The following is a 20,697-nucleotide window of genomic DNA, read 5'->3' on the forward strand; positions in this document are numbered from 1 at the left end:
TTTACATTCTGCACTCATGCTTACTATATCAGAAGCGTATATGTGGCCACGTAAGAGTAATATGCTGTTCTTGACGTGCTGTGCTGTGTGCCGTTACCACAGCCGTGTCAGTTAACCGTATACAACACGCGATATGCGTTTCAAGTTTTTCAGTATTACCGGAAACCGTGGTAACAGTAGCTGGCAGGTACATTTTTCCAGTGCAGGATTGTGTAATTTCGTTCAGCTTTCCGATCTCCCGAACTGCTTGCCTGAAAAATTGAAGAATGAGTAATCGATACTGATTAGGTTTTTCGCATAACGGAGCACGAAGGCAAGACCACAAAACACTTAGCCTTGTACTATAGCCACGAGATAATATTATTGATTTTCTTTTTATCGAAACATGAATATTCTGACCACTCTCCAGGACTGAAAATATCAACGGCTATACCACGGAAGTTCTAAGAAAATTACATTTTTGGGTGGAACAACCGGCACAATGGATGTGGTCAGTTGGGAACACAGCTTCCAAAAAGGGCCGTTTCAGTTCCAGAGACATTTGCAAGGATCGCGATCAGTCATGATCTCGTACCTGTACGGAAATATGTGCACCTCTTTCTTTCTATGTGCACCTATATGTGCACCTATATGTGCACCTATATGTGCTCATATATGTGCTCCTATATGTGCTCCTATATGTGCTCCTCTTTCAGGGGGGCACTTTGTGTCACAGATGTGTGTTCAGGATGTTGATTGATGTTAAGATGTTAACTGCTTGTGGACATTGAATACTGGAGACACTGGAGGGCGTTTGGGAGGCATCCGTCTGATTCGACGCCTTTCTGCAAACAGTCTCCAGCGTCCTAGACAAGGAGAACTACGTAGTATGCGTTGGCATGAAGTAGCGTAGCCATTGGCACGCTCGGCTGCTGAACGGAAGGGTCGTGGTTCGAATCCCATCGTGCACGAAGATTTTTTTTTCTGGTCCGACTAGATAAAGCGTGACATCTCTGCTGACAACCTTCTGTCGACAACGATGGCACATGGACAACGATGGCACAACGATGGACTTTCGCCTTAAACCTTTCTTTTGTCTGTACTTCCATTGAACTGCGGCAATAGACAGCGTTGTTTTGAGCAACATCACCCGCGGTTGCAATATGCCGCTAAAACGCCATCAGCAAACATAGCGCTCAACACTTACCTCAACGCTTACCGCCTTTTCTGTGCCAAACTCTTCCATTATAAACAAAATAATTGCTTAAACATAGTGACTGGCTAGTTGGTTCTGCGTACTGGAAAATTACAGCGCAGCAGAAACAAGGACGAGACGAGAAGAACGCAAACACAAGCGCTGACTAACAACTGTGTTTTATTGCTATGAGCCATCTTATATAAGAACTAGGTACAAAACAACAAAACAGAAACCAACACATCACCTCACGCATTCGTAGCACAATTATCGGAATTGTCTCCCGTTCCTCCAATCTTTCGTCCTATCATTGGCGTTCAGAAATGACATTTCTTTTTCACTAAGGCGCACAGAGGGGTTGCTGTGCTGACACACTAAGGCGCACAGTGGTTGCTGGCACTCGTATCTGCAAGTTCCTGCGATCAGAGTGGCAGCGGCAAGCACGCCTCTACAAGAATCACCTTTGCTTGCATCTAAACTGCTCCAACAGCGTGGCTAACGCTGCGTGGCGCTGGAAGGAAGCTTCCCGTCTCATCGACCAGACTACTGAGGTCCTGTGGCAACAGGTGCTGCACCAGCTACGGAGAAACCTTCCACGGAATGGGACACCCTCCAGGAATGCAGTGCACACTGTTGGTGACGTGCAGCTGCCTGCGGAAGTCCGCCAGCTACTCGGCCATGGTCCAAAGTTCGCCGTGGAGCCGAAAAAGAACGCGGCAGAGCAGCTGGCGATGGTGAGGCAAGTCGCACGATTCGTGCCTGATACAGAGACAGAAAGGTGTATTTCGGAAGGTGTTGATGTACTGTTGCGTCGCAGTGGACATGTAAGGGATACCTCGCTTAGAAGAGTAGTTGACTGTCTAAGGGGAAGGTGGTCTCCGAATCTGTTACCGGCAGGGTGGCTTTGTCGTTATGTGAAGCGAAGCATATAAATCGCCAACTACTGATGCAGTACACTCGGTCTTCGACAGGCACGACGAAGTGTCGTTGAGAAAAGTGAAACGTCATGCTATAAAGCTGTGCGAAAGTTTAAGCCTGGACAAGTTTGTTCGGAGTATCAATGGTGACAATAAGCTCTGCTTAGATATATTTTTAGCGCACAAACGCACAAGCCTGACTGCCCACTCCGTGTTATTGTTTCGGAGAACGGGGCATGGGAGAAAAATCTAGGAAAGTTTCTCCAGACTCATCTAGAAGTGCTCGATATTGGCGACCCTTTTCATGTGAAAGGCTCCGAGCAGGTGATTGACTACTTAAAAGATAGGCGCGGAGGTAGTTTTACTGCCATATATGTGGACATAAAAGACTTGTATTATTCCCTCCCGCATGACGACCTGTTAAGCGATGTCGGAGATTGTATCGACGCCCATGGTGCCATTAGATTTCAAAATGCTTCAGGCGTGGCCGTCAGTAGCCTGTTGGAGCTGCTGGACACTTACCTGAATTCTACCTTTGCACAGTTCGAAGACCTCATTGTCTCTCAAAGAAACGGGATTTGCATTGGTTCTTGTGTCGCGCCCGTACTAAGCGATATATGCCTAGCTGTCCGGGACCGCAAGATACGGGACCGATGCGCTTAGTTTGGAATAGACGAAGTGTTTAAGTTTGTAGATGATTTTCTCATGATCTTGAACGACGAAAACGGTTGTGCGAATACGCGAGTGCCCGAAGTTTTCACAATGTTTTCAGAGTGTCTTCGACCGTTGGCGGTGACTCATGAGCGCCCAGCCAACGGCCACATTAGGTTTTTAGATTTAGGTCTGTACTTTGGCTCTGAACACGTTTGCTGGGCCTGTGAGCCGAGGGGTAACAAACCCCTCCCGTATGCCTCGGCGCACTCAAAGCTTGTGAAGAGGGCCATTGTGAAGTCGTGCTTTGTGAGCGCTGTTGAGAAGACATGTGGGCAGCGTAAAGAAGAAGCCTTTCAAAGCCAAGTGCGTCGTCTGGAGCAAGCCGGATATCCAGCGCATCTCCTAATTGCTGTTGCAGAGGGCATACTTAAACAATCGCGAAATGGGCCCACCACAAAAAAAAAAGGCCAAACAAAGGCAGCTGTGATACCATACCTACATGCGGTATCGCATAAACTGAAAAGGATAGGAAACAGATCGGGGGTTGATATTTTCTTCTCGGCCCCGAAGAAACTGCATCAGTTGTGCAAAAGAGTAAATTCTGACACCGAACGTGAGCCCGACTGCGTGACGAGGCACCGTCCGCGTCTCGTCGATTGCGAAAAAGATGTGGTATGTTCAATTCCCCTGTCGGGTGGCAACATCTAGATAGGTCAAACAGGGAGATGCCTGAACACAAGGCTACAAGAGAACAAAAAGGAATCTAAGGGACCCAAACTCAGGGGAACTCGCCTTACACTGTAGCCAGTGCGAGGGCTGCACCCCTGCCCTTGAAAGAACAGTTATTCTTCGCAAGTGTCGGGACACTGCCATAAGGTTGATAGCAGAAGCTCTGGTGATATCAAAATGCGCAGATAAGTGTGTTAGCAACCCCTCTGTGCGCCTTAGTGAAAAAGAAATTTCATTTCTGAACGCAAATGATAGGACGAAAGATTGGAGGAACGGGAGACAATTCCGATAATCGTGCCACGAATGCGTGAGGTGATGTGTTGGTTTCTGTTTTGTTGTTTTGTACCTAGTTCTTATATAGGCTAGCTCAGAGCAATAAAACACAGTTGTTAGTCAGCGCTTGTGTTTGCGTTCGTCTCGTCTCGTCCTTGTTACTGCTGCGTTGCAATTTTCCAGTAAACAAAATAATTCGTTAACTTTCAGCCATACCGACTTAAGTCCATGACGAGCCTCGCGAATTGATTCGGCTTCACAGGAGCGCAAGTCTACCGCAGCGGAGGATATGTCCCTTACAAAAAAAGTTTGGAGAGTCTATCGAGTGTCTATAGACTCCTGTCTATAAAGTCTGTAGACTGCCTATACAAAAAACCTAGAGAACAGCCTATAGGCAATACAAATGTCATAGACAGTCTATAGACTGTGAACAGACAAAAAGCAGTGTGTATAGGAAGTCAATAGAGTCAATAAGAAGTCTACAGACTGTCTATACACCATTTTTATAACGGGTTAACCAGCCTTTTGTAGGCGTAGCACTAAGAGGTCGTTCTGCGGGCTCCCCAGGTGCGTTTGTTCAGTTCGTGACAGCGTTCTCGGCGGCGTCGAGCACGCGCGCACTGCTCAAGGCGGCCGACCGGGCCGACGGCGACCACTACGCTCTGCAGTTCCTGCACGGCCTGCGCTTCTTCAGCCTCTCCCACATCGTTCTAGGCCACTGCTATTTCACAGTGTCCGACAACTGGTGTAAGAACATGTTCACCTCATTTGCATGTTCGTTGCCAATTCAGTGCATACCCAAACTGCGTTTTCATTATGCAGCGGGATTTGTACAGGGCGGCGGTAGGGCATTTCTGAAAGTGTAGTTACATGTCACCATTGTGTATGCGTGTGTGTATGTGTGTGTTTTAAAGTGCGTGAGTGTGAGAGTGAAAATGATAGCGGTACGTTATGTTTATGGGCAGATGTAGGTACTCTTATACGTCCTGCCTCTTTCTCCTTCAAGTCTTATTTTCGCGTGTTCTTTTACTGAGTCATTTTACCGAGTACTTTTACGTGTTCTTTTACTTGGCGGAAAATTTTTGCGCCACCTGCAAAATCCTAACCGAAAATTTCACTCCTTTTGGGTGGATCAGTTGCAAAAATAGCTAATTATTGCGATAGCCGCAGTGCCAGCGGAAATGACGTTTATTCGGATTACTGTAACATGCAACGCTTAAATTTATACACCGATAGGTATTCAAGCTTCACGTCCCCACCCCCCCTACTCATGCTATTGCTCTAAAATACATAACTAAAGCTACAATATAAATGAATCCGAAGCCGGCACTGCTGCTCGGGGTTTCGATTCGAATTCCTGTTCATTGCAACTGCAGCGATTTTCTTGGAAGCAGTTCATGCTTTTCCCCACACCAGCACCAAACGTTTTGGGCTGTTCAAAGCATTTTTTCAGAATTTAGATAAAATAACAACTATGTTCTTTCACGCGTGAGGGATAATATTTTTGGGCTATAAAACAAAATCGGGTTGAAGAATATGCGCTCTTTTCTACAACGCGGCTATAGAAGCATTTTCTGGAGCCAATGCAAACTAATCAATGCCTTCGACGAGTCGCTGACAGCAAATTGAAATATAAAAAAATAAGACGCTTGTTTTTGACTAATCATTGAACAACCGCGGATTCACGTGGTAGCCACTCTTAAGCAGCTCCCGCGGGGGTGGTAGTGGACACATACTGATAATCATAATTCGTTGGCACCTCTTACAAAGCTCCCACTCTCAGAGGTATGACGTCAAGAACTAAATTTTTTTAATCTAGCTTCCAGAGGCTTCACCGTTGTTGTGGGCAGTCTCCTGCGCCCTGCAACGTTTTTTTTTCTCGACAGCATCATGCTTAGACCGGTCCTGAGCATTGCACCTGAATAACGCAAATGACTAGACTGGCACCTAAAGTGGCACTTTTGGACCAATTAGTGCCTGATATAGAAAAACTCTGCCGATCGTCATCATCATCAGCCTAATTACGTTGACTTTAGTACAAAGGCCTGTTGTACCATATCCCTCCAATTTATCCGGCCCTGTGCCAGATGCGGCCACCTTACCATTGCAACCTTTCTGATCTCATCCGCCCGGCCGGCAACGCCTGCTATGCTAGCCTTCTCCTATACTGTCTATAGGGCGTCTAAGATATGATTTATGACTTGGTTCGGATGTACTGGATACGCTATAGTCTCGATAAATGATTTATTTCGACACGTTTTCTACACATTACTTGCGCGCATGATTCGCCATGCAAGTAGGATTTGAAAAAAAAAACGGTTGTATTCTTTCAGCACGTTTCCTAAACTTCCTCATCTACACTCAACGTTGGCCTTGCATGATGATAGCAGGAGCCTTCAACAGCCTCGAAACTTTCTTCTTCCTCAGGCAAGTAACCCCCTACCGTTGGCTAAAACGTAAATAGCAATAAAGCGTCCTTGGATGTTATCACCACCTCCTCCCCTCTTCCGCGGTATCTCTTTGGCTTCGCAAAAATAATCAAGGGACCGTAACATCTGTACAAACGGCCTCTTTGAAAAAAGTAGCTGTGGCTAAAATCAGCTGCGACAGGGTATAGAGAGCGAAAGCTCTGTCTGCAAGCCCTGCAATTATATTAGCGAGAGCAAATCACGTGATGCATCACGTCCAGAGCGCTGGTCGGCGCAGCAGAGGACGTGACTGCCAAACGCAAGACCGAGTCATGTGGCACACCACATGCACAACTGGCGAGGAGGAGCGGCCAAGCAGCGTGACTGCCAAGCGCGCAGCTGTGGCGTCGCCGAGTGACACGGCATGACGTCATAGCCACATGCGGCGCACCCGCTGGAGAGGTAAAATCTAAGAGGCAGCTGACCTTCGGGGTCAGCAAGGGAGCGGTATTCTTTTCGCTCCGAGTCTTTTAAAACTCGTTTTTTTTTTCCGCGTTTCCTAGTTTAGAATCAAGTTATTTAACATTGCGTTCTAAAGTAGGTTGGTTGGTTTATGGGGTTTAACGTCCCAAAGCGACTGAGGCTATGAGAGACGCCGTAGTGGGAGGCTCCGGAAATTTCGACCACCTGGGGTTCTTTAACGTGCACTGACATCGCACAGTACACGGGCCTCGAATTTCTCCTCCAAAGAAATTCAACCGCCGCGGCCGGGATCGAACCCGCGTCTTTCGAGCCAGCAGCCGAGCACCATAGCCACTGAGCCACCGCGGCGGCGCGTTCTAAAGTAAAAAATTAAGTGGGATAGCATGCGCAGGGGAAAAATGGCAGAGGCTGCACACGAATATTCTCGGTGTAAACATTGCAGGTAGCTGGTGCCCGTTTTAAAATTGAGCGTACGGTTGCTTCAGATTCCTTTACTTCAATTATTCTTTTGCAGATGTGTACTGGAAATTTCATGACTGCTTAACCAATTTGCACGGTCCTCTTGCCCTTGTGCAGCGGATTCTTCCTTTGCCTGACTGTTATGAAGCAGAGGAGAAATGGACCCTTCGTTTTTGGGGTCGGTGTGCTTCGAAGGCTGATCAGGTAAAGAAGACCATCTCGAATCGGTTATGTGCAGCTTAAGCCTAACGCTAACGACTACTGCAGCTCCGGGCCTTTTGAAAACGGGGCACCTTACCAACGTTTTTAGGCGGCTTGAATTTAAACAAGGATGTTTTCATAATTGCAGACAGTGAATTTCGCCAGTATTCAATATACATGGCAATGCCAGAATATTTGCCATCCCTAACTGAATGGAGCCATATTTATTTCGTTATTGGTGCCAAACTCTCGGCTGATGTGCACTGAATCTTGAACCAATAAAAAATTTACCCAGCTTCTAAAAACCAGGACATATATTCGAATCATAAGAGCGAGAATTTTCGTCAAGAATATTTTTATCTTCGTTCAAACCATAGTTCCAACGATGAATTTTAATTTTCTTTGGCACACTAATTCGTTTCCGCTCAACATTTTAGCGAGGGATAAAATTTTGGCGCATAGTTCGCTCGAGTTGTCAAAAAATTGAGGAAGTACAATACAGAGTTGTACACTGTAGAAAAAAATTGGCAGTGGTTTAACGCTTCTAAACAGAGCGAAAGCTCCTTTACACTTGGCTACGCATGGTTAGAGCTCGACACGCCTCGCAGGCGTTTCGGGCACGCTGTCAGCCGCGCTCTCATCAGCTGCATGCGAGAGCGTCGTCGCCTCATCAAGCGAACGCACGAGGAAGCGTGGTCATGTGGTCACGTGCTTAATCACATGACCACATTTGGCGAAGCAGCAGTCGGCGCACCGCGGTCGGTGCAATGGCACGACGGCTGCAGCTGCACCGAGTCACATGCTCTGACGTCACAGCCACACCTCCGGCGCTCCCTCTGCTGAAGGTCAAACTGCAACACTCGTTGACCTTGGCGAAACATGTCCTAGAGGAGCTCTCGCTCCAGGAGCGAACCATGAAATGCAGTAGTGAACTCTAAGGATGGCTGCTTAAGCCTTGTCTCTATGGATGTCCATTTGCATTCTATTTTTCCAGAACATGCATTCCCCTGTTCTTCATCCTCATGTGCTTCTACGTACTCCCACTGTTCGTCACCGGGCCAGACAGCAAGGCGTTCTTCATAAGATTCCGGGAAGAAATGTCAGAGCACTGGTGGCATTTGCTCCTACAGATAAAAAATTTCTACAAAATGGACACGCGAGTAAGCCTCCATCAAAGCCAAATCCTTGCGAGTGCCGCTAAAAGCGGGAGAGTGTTCTGTCGGGCTAATTAGTAATTTATCCCTATTCTGGGAAAGGCAGAGCCAACGAATCAACTCAAAACACTTCGTGTAAAGGAACTGTGCAGCGCCTGAGCAAATATTTATATTTTTCATTTATAATGAAGAAAATTATGTTTGTAGGAATCTGTGCATTCTAAGTGTAGACAGCGCAGAAAAGACGGTGACGTAGGAGGAATGCAAACACGAGCGCTGTACTTTCAAATGAAGCCTTATTGCTTGCGCGGCAAAAATGTATACATTGGTCACAACCAACAAAAGAAAACATGAAGACAATTGTCACCATTTCGAGCACTTTAGCTTGTGTTCCCAGACACCCTTAGAGCGTGTAGGGGCAGCGGTCTCGGACTCAAAGGAGAAGCCCTCGACTCAGCGTGGCAAGCTCAGTGGACAACTGCTACCGAGCGACAAGAGGTTTTTGGTCGTTTGGTGCCCAGCTTGCGCCGGTGGCAAGCCAGAGAATAAGTCCTGGCCAGTGGTTCACAAACATAACAAACTTTACTCATTGGCATCCACCCAAGCGCAGCCATACGGCTACAAAGGGCTAATTCGCTCTCGCCCTACCATAAGCTTGCCGTCCCGGTTAGCTCAATTGGTAGAGCGACTGCTCCGGTGTGGCGGTGGTTCCGGGTTCGAACCCCGGACCAGGACGAATTTTTCTTTAACTACGAAATTTCTGAGAAAGCTGTATAGCTTTCCTTTGTAGCCGTATGGCTGCGCTTGGGTGGATGCCAATGAGTAATTACTCCCTTATTACCAATCTACTCCACCTTGGGGGATTCCCCTAAACATTTGACCATAACAAACTTTATACAGCAATATGAGACGATACAGAGGATTATACAGTCACTCGTACGAGCACATACAAAGTGATTAACAAAATAATGCAACTCGGGCAAAGTTTCATTAGATAATACAATATGAAAGAATTATTGCACCTAGAGTGCGCCAACACAAGAGAGAGGCAAACAAACAAAACACAGTTTGTTCACCAAGCACTGCGACAGTCCGACGGCCAGAGGTTCACGACGGTGACGTCGAGCAGACTGGCGCGCGCTGCCTCGTCGGTCTGTGGCTAGGCGCGTGGTGTAGTCCCGGGAGTTGAGCGGGCGCGCTTCTCGGAAGCTTAAACGGCGGCTCGGGCTAACCGACAGCGGTCAACACGCCCTTCTTATATAGGCTTGCTCCACGTCTCTCTGTTCTTGGCGCCAAGGCACGCGCGCACATACTCACAGTATCGAATGTGCAGTCTCCTACTCCTTCTCGCGCCGGGCACGCGTACCTGATTGGTCAAAACGCTCTAACGCGCTTCGAGTAGCTTCCAAGGCTTTCCGGGCTGGCGTCGCCACCGACGCGTGAGTGAAGAGGGAGAGGGCCTCTTAGCACACACAAGGATACGCCCTCTCCGTCGACTTCGAGTAGAAACGTCACCGACATTCGACATCATGGCTGACGCAATCCCTGCGGCGAAAGATGGTGGAGGGGGCAGCCACACACAAAAGGCTAGTCACTCTCCGGGGTTTCGTTCTCCCCTGTTTTACGACGCGCTCTGGCGAGATGCGTCCGCGCGGCGCTGTTTGTTTTTTTTTCAGAATTGCGCCGAATTTTGCGACAACAATCACATGAACAGAATATATGCTAACAACTCTTGATGGTCGCAACAGCGGCGTCATTACCTTGCGTCTAAAAACCTTATTTCTCTCGCTGTTAATGCCATCTGAAGTAATAAAGCTTCAGTTGAAAGTCAGCATTCATATCTGTGTTTTTCCTATGTCCCCGAAATTTTCGCGCTTTCTAAGCTCATTGATTACCAACTCTCCCATTCGTCTGTTCTAGATAGTGTTGTGCATTTGGTTCCCTTTTTTTTATAACAGGGCGTTTATACTTCACCTCATCGAGAGAATGGCCTCCATGTATTTAGCGTCTGCAACTTGCACTGTGTATTGTGAGGATGGAACGTGTGAAAGGACAAGACCTACCTTATTATGCTCCCGAGTGCAACGTTTTGTCCTCAGTTTTGGGCATTCTGTTGACTTCATGAACTGTGACAAGCTGTAAAATGCAATTTTCTGTCTACAACAGATACTGCTCGGTTACACGTGGTTCCTGTCAGCAGACTATCAACTCTTTGTATTCGCTCTTCCTACTTTGCTGCTTCTGAAAAGGTGAGCTTTTTTTTATAAGTGTCTAGGAACAAAGGTGTAAATGACATTTCCGGACGACGCTCTAAGCAAGGCATACTCTGAAATCTAACTAAAGCGAGTTAGTTCAAAATGTATACTTTAGTCTTGAGTCCTTGTGATTAGGAAGCTAGGTTTAAACTGCAGTTTGCTTCAGAGGCTTGGCTAAAGAAGTTGATTGCGATTTTTGAGCTCAAAATCAGTTTGAGGCCTAATTCACTCCCAGAACATTTGTGAACAATTGTTCTAAAAAAATTGCGGTTTTACTCCGCGCAATTTTCTTGACCTTCGGCGAGATTCTCCAGTTAACTGCAGCCCTCTCATAGCACATGTATGTAGCAACGATATCAGCAGTCGAGATTCTTTCGCCATTTAAACCTGCGGCGGTGGCTGACTAGTTAGAGCGCTCGGCTGCTGATCCCAAGGGCGTGGCTTGCATCCTGACCGCGGCGGCCGCGTTTTGATGGAGGCGAAACTAAGGGTGTCCATTCCCTGTGCGATGTCAGCGTGCGTTAAAGAACTACAGGTGGTCGAAATTATTTTATAGCTCTCCAGTACGGTGTTTCTCGTAGTCCATATCGCTTTGGGACTTTAAGCCCCGTGTTCCGGGCTAAACATTTCAATCTTTCATCATTTCTGTGTTGTCAAGCAAGGCAGAAGCTGTTTGTCTTCTTAATTCGTGCGTGTTTTCCTTCAGTTGCTCCAAATGCTATCTGTTAAGCTGTACCGCGTTTACGAAACCGCTGCTTAAAACAAGAAATGAAGGCGGCACAGAAAGAAGTAGATTTTTTAAAGCATAATTTGAGAAGAAAATCGCATTAACTCGTTCTTCCCATGTAATGAGGCCTGACTTGTTAGTACCATAACGTTCCTCAAATTTAATATTATATAACTCGGTGCAGTAAACTCTCTGAGGAGCTGATATAACATTCTACAGCTAGGTACTGTCTCCATAGAAAGCAGATCTAGAAGCTGACATTGAATTTGCAGAAAAAGAAGATATGGAGAAATGCGTTACTTTAATTACTTCGTTTTCAGAGCACAATAATAACAACCAAATTATCAATGTTGCCGGATACATGTGAGACATCGCCACAGCGTTCCTCGTTCTACTGAAACAAAGCGATTGTTCTGTGAAGATCGAAACGCAAACAAGCGAATTTGCCTACAAGAACGATGTTAAGCGAAAATTTTATTCGTAATTGAAAAAACAAGCGATTGAAGCAAATAAACGTTGGCAGTTCTGCTTCTGTCGCGAGCCCCCTGGTAGCGCAGTGAAGCTAGTCGAAGTTAACTGAAGCAACTGCGGGCTTAACATCATCAGTTTTAACCTGCAGAACTGCTTCTTGTGAACCTCGAGCTCTATTAAAGGTTGTTAAGGACAGCGTCGTGGCACACGCATTAAGCCGTCAATCTACACGTTAAACGCCTCCTAAGCAAAGCTATATTAATTCGGAAGCCTTTATTGCTTCATCGTTGTAAGCAGGAGTTGTCGACAGAAATGTCACGCTTTTCAATTGGTCAAAACGCTCGTGACGTCACTGTGCGCGAATTTCAAACTGGGCCAATTGTACTTTGGCTAGTAACCATGCAACCAATTAAAGGGAAGGTACACTGATGCTCCAAGTCAGTGGGACTGAGTTTAATCTGAACGAACAAACGTAGCGTTTAAACAGGACACAGAAAGATGAGGACAGGACGGGGCTACAACTTACAACTGAATGAAATCGATCAACGAAAGACACATCCCTTCTCGAGCAAAGACACGCATGCGCAAACTTGAAAGAATGGCAAAACTGTGATAATCTAGAAAATCCGGTAAAAGACAAGGGACGAAAAGGGGAGGAATAGCTACCGGTCATGAAGACTGTTTACAAACATTAAGTGCGTCTTAGAAAGTTTCTTTCTTTTCCCATTAGATAAATAGATGGAGTGCTAATGCACGTGTCACTACCGCGTTGTGATATTTCATGAGCTTCCAAGATTTCCCTCGCCAATTGATCTTTACCCCTTCCTAATGTCCCTTCAGAGCCATTATCACAGAGCGACACAGCTGGCAGGCACGTCTAGGCAGGTTCCTCCAGCGTCACCTGAACAGCCTTTGTACTGTGGACCTTTTTAAAGTCGCCTCCTCAGCCGTCTTAGTTGACATTCTACGGAGTGACGTGTGCGGTGCAAACTCTGCATTTTCAGTGGATATAGAGGAACTTTTTTACTCGGTGCCGCACGATGAACTGTTCATTGCTGTGAGAGAGTGTATTGAAGAGGCGGGTGAGGTGTCTTTTCAGAATTCATGTGGTGTTAGTATTGAATCATTTCTGGAACTCTTGGCCCTGTACCTCAATTCTACAATCATAAGCTACAAAGAACATTTCTGTGTCCAGAAACGTGGGATTTGCATTGTCTCAAGTGTCGCCCCTGTGCTATGTGAAATTTTTCTTGCCAAGTTTGGACGTTTGTTTCAGTCTCAGTTGAACGATGAGCGCGTTGTACGTGTCTTTAGATATGTAGATGATTTCCTTGTTGTTCTCAACTTTTCGTCTGGAGATGACTTGAGTGTAGTTGCAGACTCGACTTTAACCCGATTCAAAGGTATCATGAAGTCACTGAATTTTTCCATAGAACTTCCATAGAACTTCCATTCAGTTTTTAGATATTCACCTGTATTTTAATTCTGTTGGTCATTTTTGCTGGGCTTACGAGCCACGGTCCAAGAAAGCGCTACTACCTTACGCCTCTTCTCATTCGAAGCTCATTAAGCGAGGCATATCAGCCACAAGTCTCAGGTCAGCGCTCCTCAAGTCATGTCCGCACACAGTTGATAGTAGTTTTGACAACCAGGTTCAACGACTTAAAGAAGCAGGCTTTCTTGGCGATGTTCTTGTGGCGGTCGCAGAAACTTTAAAGAAAAAGTTACACAAAGAAAGAGAACACATCCAGTTATCTAAGATAAATGTACCGGGACAACAGAAAAGGAAGTTTGAAGTTATGCCCTATGTACACAGGCTCTCGCACAACTTGAAGAGAGTGGCAGCAAAATTTGGTATTGATGTGGTATTTTCAGTTCCCCTCAAGCTTGCAAAGCTTTGCGCTCTGGCAGATCATGAGAGCGTCAAGAAGTCAGGGTGTAGCACAAAACACAAGAAGGCGCACGTCTCATGCGCCACAGATATTGTTTATCAGAACCCTCTCCGCTGCGAAAGTGTGTACATTGGGCAGACGGGCAGATGCCTAAACTTGAGGCTGAGTGAACACGCATCTTCGCTTCGTCAGCAAACTGATGAGCACTTGCCAAAGCATTGCAAGAGCTGCACAGGTTTCTTTCCCTCTTTGAAGCGCACGAAGATCTTAGGAAGGGGTAAAGATCAATTGGCGAGGGAAATCTTGGAAGCTCATGAAATATCACAACGTGGTAGTGACACGTGCATTAGCACACCATCTATTTATCTGATGGAAAAAGAAAGAAACTTTCTAAGACGCACTTAATGTTTGTAAACAGTCTTCATGACCGGTGGCTTTCGTCCCCTTTTCGTCTCTTTTTCTTTTACCGGATTTTTTTCTAGATTATCACAGTTTTGCCATTCTTTCAAGTTTGCGCATGCGTGTCTTTGCTCGAGAAGGGATGTGTCTTTCGTTTATCGATTTCATTCAGTTATAAGTTGTAGCCCCGTCCTGTCCTCATCTTTCTGTGTCCTGTTTCAACGCTACGTTTGTTCGTTCAGATTATGTACCCAAGCAACCACCGATATCCTTCGGACGGCCGACAGAGGTCTATTTCGGATGTTCTGTACGTCCGCTGAACATCCGCAAAGAGCCGGTAGACGTCCGTCGGCCGTCCGAAAGGTGGCCAAAGGTATACGGTTCGCCCGCCGACGGACGTCCAGTTGAGTACGTTCATTGGCGGATCTTTCTCGAATATTCGCATATATGGTGCATGCGTGCTTTTTTCACTCCGCGCAATGCAATAAAACCAAAAACAATTTGATGCATAGCACGCATATTTTATTGTGGTTGATGATACATCAGCAGAGCAATGGGTTACATTCGGAAAATTTCTTAAATGTGACTCTTCAAATGTGGCAAGCTTGGGACACATCCGTAATCTTCCCACCCACAGGATTTCTGAAATAAAAAAGAACGCGGCAAACATCAGTCATGTGAAACAAATGGCACAATGCAGTAGCCAAAGTAAAAACATTGGAACCAATTAATAGAAGTGTTTAATGCTGCAAGTATAACAGACAATGCACTTTAACAAACACCTCAATAAGTATAAGGCAATAACAGCTCTCACTTTTCCACACCATATTTGACAATGTATCTGTTCTTTATTTATTTTCATGGGCCTTAGGGCACTAACCTGCGCAGCACTGTACGCGACTGTGCACAGAAAGCCGCAAAGCTTCCATTGCGAACCACTGCGACCTCACGTGCTTCCTATGGTCTGCCTTTGGCGCGTTGTCACTCTTTATATAGGCACAGTGAACATAGCGATGCCCTAAAAATTAACAAGATGCTAAAATACTCCGTCCCGCAACTTTGAAGAGGAGTGGGAATTAGCCGCGCGAGTTGAGGGCTCCCGCAGCTGTGTGATGTAGGCTCCCAAAAGTGAGAACAGCACACACTTGTGGAAGCTATCTCCTCGCGCTTACTGCTCCCACTGTCCTGTGAACGAATGTTATATGAGCATGCATTGCCCTAGAAGCAAGTTCCAAGAAGTGTACTGGATACATACCTTCGTAGGCAATCCCATGTGCACTAAGCCTTCTTTAAACCAAGGTCGACGCAGTACGGGATTCCGGTGTTCCACAAGAGCTTCAGGCGCTTCCCGTATCTTTCGTCCACAGACCGAACAAAGCCACACATTATAATAACAGAGCTATAAAGCTCTGCGCGACAGCACTACGCAGCAAATCAACAACAGCGCAGCGCTACGGAGCCGTACTGATGGATTGGATTGGACTGACCGCGAACTGACATCTATGATGATGGTGATAGCAGAATGCACGGGAGTTTTGATACTTACGAATGATTTCAATGGCAAGTTTAGCTAGCAAAACGGTGGACATGTCGCACAACTCCACTAATTTGGAGAAGTTTTATAAATACAAAACTAGTCATTAGTTCTTGCAAAATTCTGCAGCACCTGCTTCTCCTCTTAGATAAATTTAGCTCGTTGGCGGCTCTTGCACTGCAGGTAGGAGTGGAATCGCACCAATTTACAAACATCTTCGCGTCAAACCCTCCAACTGATGCAAATAAAAGAGTATACATACACGAAAGACTCGAATTTTCTGTGAAATAAAAAACGTCCATACTCATGGCCTGGGAAAATACTCGACCTTACATCCTTCGGACGTCCACCTCGTCTATCATGCGGATATACAAAAGTGGACACTGTCCGTACGTCCAGCGGATGCACGAATACGGATATCCGAAATCGGATTGTGTTCGCACGTCCGATGGACGTCCGATCTCGGCACGGACGTTCGGATCTAGCTCGTACGTCCGACGGATATCTGTGGTTGCTTGGGTATGACCAACTGGCCCCACTGAGTTTAGTTAACCAATTAGCCTAATTAACCTTTCTAGTCAGACCAGAGAAATAAATAAAAACGAATAGGAAATTGGTCGAGGTGGGGAATCGAACCACGGTCTCCGCCACTGCGCCATGCCAGCTCGATGGTTTGGAGTGAACAACACCATGTGTAGTGAATGCGGTGTCTTCGTTCACTCCCATCTTCCTCCCTTCCCTTTACGGCGAGGTTCAGGTGTCCACCGAGATATGCGAGACAGATACATATCCTTTCCTCAAAAACCAATTTACCGTCGAGCAAGGCGTAGGGCAGCCGAATGGGCGATGGCGTTCCGTGGACTGCCTGGCAGCGTTGCAAGACGCTGTCGCGTTCCACTCTTAGAGGCGAAGCTTAATAACATCTTAACCACACATCCGTGACAGAAGCAGCAACACCGCGCTTAAGGCTTCCGACTCACCGCACTTGAGGCCAACGAAGTGCCCCCCTGAATTTTCGTTTCTGTTGATGCGGAAGCACCGGCAATCCAAGAAGTACAGAAACATGACGGGTGCAGTGGCGGTCCTAAGGGAGGGGGCGGAGGGGGCGGAGGGGGCGGTCGCCTCCCCCAGAAGCCTTCGCACATTTTCCCGAACGTTCGTTTTCGGGCTCTCATTGGGCGAAAAGTGATTTTTGACGTAGAATTCGAAAGCTTTTTCGCTTGTGATGCGCCAAGTAGTCCCCTACTTTGTACGTTCACCGTGTTAGCTACCTTATTTCACTCATTTGTGCGTTCTAAAGATTCACTGATTTCTTTATTTTAGTACCTCAATGACCCCAGACCAGGGGCATTACATGAGAGGTGGGTTTTACAGAAATATTAACATATAACGAACATATTCTGGACAATGCCAACATCAAAGTTCAAAATACAAATGAAACAGGCAAACAGCTCGGAAAATCAAAATGCACAACGCTCAAATGCTTTCGAATACAAAAGAAAAAAAAACAAGACAAGAATAAAAAAATAGGAAGAAGCTCTGAACGGTGGGTGAGAATTCAATAACGGATTACATAACAGTAAAAACTGCATAGTAAAACAAAGTGCAATAGGTCAGCGTTAGAGGGGAAATGTACACGAAAACCTAAAATGTGTCTAAAGATTTAAGCTTATCTTCGAATGCAAGCGTTTCTTCTAATATTACAGCGGCATTGGGAAGGCCGTTCCAGTCTTTTACTGCTCGGATGAAGAAATACTGCGCATATGTTCGTGTTTTTGAGCAAGGGTATGACGCCTGTTGACTGTTTTTGTGACAAGCTCAAAACAGGGAAGCTTAACAGGGAGCTTAACGAAAGTGAATAGTAGAAACGATGAAAAAGGGCTAAACTGGCTAGTTTTCGACGGTGCTTTAATAATGGCAAGCTGGATCGGTTCTTAAGATCGGTTACACTTGTGTAGGATAAATAATCGGCATGAACAAATCTAATGGCGTGATTTTGGTAGCTTCTATACTACCAGAAAGGAATTCCTCATGCGGGTTCTAAATGGCGGCTGCATAATCTAATTTTGGGCGCATTAATGTGGTGCAGGCTAGTAATTTTACATGTGCTGGGGCAAACTTCAATGAGCGTTGAAGAGAGCCAAGGGATCGGCTAGATGCTGCAGTGATGTGGTTGGTGTGCGTTGACCACGTAAGATCGTCAGACAAGTGCAATCCAATATATTTGTATGCTTTCGTAGCATGTTAACGAAGACCGTAGATAAAGTAGCTATGTGGTATTAAGTTGGAGCGTCTATGGAAACGCATGACCTTACACTTAGCAATATTTAAAGACATTTGCCATTTTTCGCACAAGTTTCCTATTGCTATAGTATTTCATGCAAGCTAATACTCTCTTACAACAGTATTAGTTATATAACAGGTTGGTAGTTATACGAGTTCAATTCGTACGTGACTGTCGAGGTATCGTGGTCCTGCCGTGACCTCACAGTTACATTTGCGCTTCATGACTGGCACTCTCATTCAATTTGAAATATTGTGAGATAAATATATCTGTTTGTTTGTGTGCTTTATAGGGGTTTAACGTCCCAAAGCGACACAAGCTATGAGGGACGCCGTAGTGAAGGGCTCCGGAAATTTCGACCGCCTGGGGTTCTTTAGCGTGCGCTGACATCGCACAGCACACGGGCCTCTAGAATATCGCCTCCATCGAAATTCGACCGCCGCAGCCGGGATGGAACCCGCGTCTTTTTGGTCAGCAGCCGAGTACCACAACCACTGAGCCACCGCGGCGGCTTTGAGCGAGTTCAAACAGCAATGAATTCTAATTGAGAATAAAGAAATTAGATACGTTCGAAATGTAGAGTTTTTTTTGATGTTCTTGATCTAGCAGCCGGTAGACTCTCCACGTCTTCCATCCTGGAACTCATTACTTTTGTACAGTCGAAAGGCAGTGGCTGTGGGAGTGTTTGTCCTGCTGTCTTTGCTGAGTTACGCGGTGGTTGTGTGGACACTGACGAGCGATCCTGACATCTATCCATTCCTCATCACTCCCGGGACCTCACCACAGTGAGTGCAACATGCATATGAGCGTGCAAGTGTGTGCTTACACATACGCGAGTACCAGGCACACAGACGCCACTCTTTAGAACCAAGGAAAACTGTGAAGAGGTGAACCAAAATTATATGAAACACACACATACACCCCGTATTTTCTGCATTAGAGTTCACGGATTTTACGTGTTTAAAAGCTGAAACATCGTGCGTTGCAGACTACCTGTGTGCATGGAGTACAGATACGTGATTTTATTTTTCGAGATCCTTTCTCAAAGCCAGAGGAGCCTAGGGTGGCTGTTACAGTAAAAAAATGGCCCGATTGCACCTGTGACATTTTACCGCGTTCAGTTAGGAAGCGAAATCAGCTCCGTTATGCTGTTCGTGATGGGTAATTGCTCCTCTGGGTACAGCTTACGATTTCGATGTGTATGAGACGATGACCTTCAATGTGTCTCAAGGTCAAACCAAAGTTAACTTCATGGTGGTATGGCCAAAGCTATGGTAGTGTGACCACGTGATCATATCACTATAACTATTGGGTATCAGACCTTGACCTTGACATTTGATTTGTGACAGTGGAAACCATGCTTAACAGGGCTTTTGCTCATGTAGGTAACTAGGTTGAAGCCACGCTGAACCCCAGCCATTTTTTTTTGTCGTCGGTAGCCGACATTTCACTTGCGGTCGCCTAGTGCATTAGAAAAGCTCCCAGTTCTTCACCTTGGCCGTGTTCGTGCTTAGTGTAACACTTTTTTAAAGTGTCTATTTTGGTGACTTATTATTTTCCCACAAGGCCTATCCATCTGGTCAGACATCAACCATGACGAATGAAATCATAAACGCCTTTGTGTTGTCATTAAGTCCCTTATCTCTGAGGAATGTTTTGGCATTCTGTCATTATTCATCCTTGTCTGTGTTTCCTAGCCAGCGCCTGACAATCGCTGGGAGCACTTTTTTGTCTCCTACGTCGCAAGTGATAGCTCGCAATAAAAAAGGACGAAGCAATTATTCAGAATAAAAATCTTTACAAAATAAGGCTACAGTTTTGCTTGAACAGCAAATAAGTACCCCAACGTTTATTTTTTTCTATAATGTAGCACATGTCCCCTTAAAACGGGCTTTACAGAACATCTCGTTCCAAATTAAATACGTGACTTTCAGTTCACGCTTTACGGCTTTGCTATAACCTTGCTGGCTACTTCCACGCGACTGCAGTCCCGGATGATGTGGTGGGAGATATTTAGGACAGGATAGTGCTGCAGAACACTCGTCAACAAAACAGGGTTCCATGCACTAGAAGTTGCGTTAATATGCCTATACACCTTACTTGCTGTGTCCCTGTCCCGACCTCGTTTTGTCGAACTAAGCTTCCATTTAGAACCGTGCGTTACCAACTAGGTCAAACATCGACTTCGCTCAAGTTCATAAGCGCCACACGTGAAAAAGTTATTACACAGGAAACAAGTTTAACATTCAGTAGCTGCAAGGAAACTGGCATTTTATGTTTTACTTACGCAGTTATACACGTTGTTTTCTGTCTTACAGAAGGACATTGAAGACCGTCAATGAGTACTACGGACGGCCTTTCTATCATGGCTTGTCCTACTTCGGCGGGTGCATCACATTCCTCTTAATGGACAACTTCAGGGAGCGCAAGATCGCCAAGGTTGGCATGAGCAAAAGAAGTGAACCATCTTTTAAGCACAAGCTAGGGCGCAGCGTCGTGACGCCAGCAGCAACTTCTGGTGGCAGCTACTTTGTTAGAGTTGTTACAGGTACATGACGTCACCATCAGATGTACAAGAATTGTACTTTCAGTGCTACATTCGCAGATCTTTGTCAGGACAATAGTAGCGTTGTGACGGAAGCATCAATGCTTGGATTGGCAGAAATCGGAGAAAAACCACGGA

At 46.0% G+C, this 20,697-nt stretch overlaps 1 protein-coding gene across 1 annotated transcript in view; it reads left to right on the forward strand.

Annotated features, from left to right (window-relative positions):
• Positions 1-20,697, forward strand: part of LOC149327489 (nose resistant to fluoxetine protein 6-like) — a 59,136-nt gene that overhangs the window by 23,564 nt on the left and 14,875 nt on the right. Inside the window, exons 7-13 of the mRNA XM_089564895.1 lie at positions 4,315-4,494; positions 6,081-6,174; positions 7,215-7,301; positions 8,293-8,458; positions 10,619-10,701; positions 18,674-18,799; positions 20,333-20,453. Coding sequence (XP_089421021.1) covers positions 4,315-4,494; positions 6,081-6,174; positions 7,215-7,301; positions 8,293-8,458; positions 10,619-10,701; positions 18,674-18,799; positions 20,333-20,453 — 857 coding nt within the window. The remainder of the gene's footprint in view (positions 1-4,314; positions 4,495-6,080; positions 6,175-7,214; positions 7,302-8,292; positions 8,459-10,618; positions 10,702-18,673; positions 18,800-20,332; positions 20,454-20,697) is intronic.

The sequence above is a fragment of the Amblyomma mixtum genome, chromosome 10 (assembly GCF_055824585.1).
Source record: "Amblyomma mixtum isolate Tamu chromosome 10, ASM5582458v1, whole genome shotgun sequence".
NCBI classification, from domain to species: Eukaryota; Metazoa; Arthropoda; class Arachnida; order Ixodida; family Ixodidae; genus Amblyomma; species Amblyomma mixtum.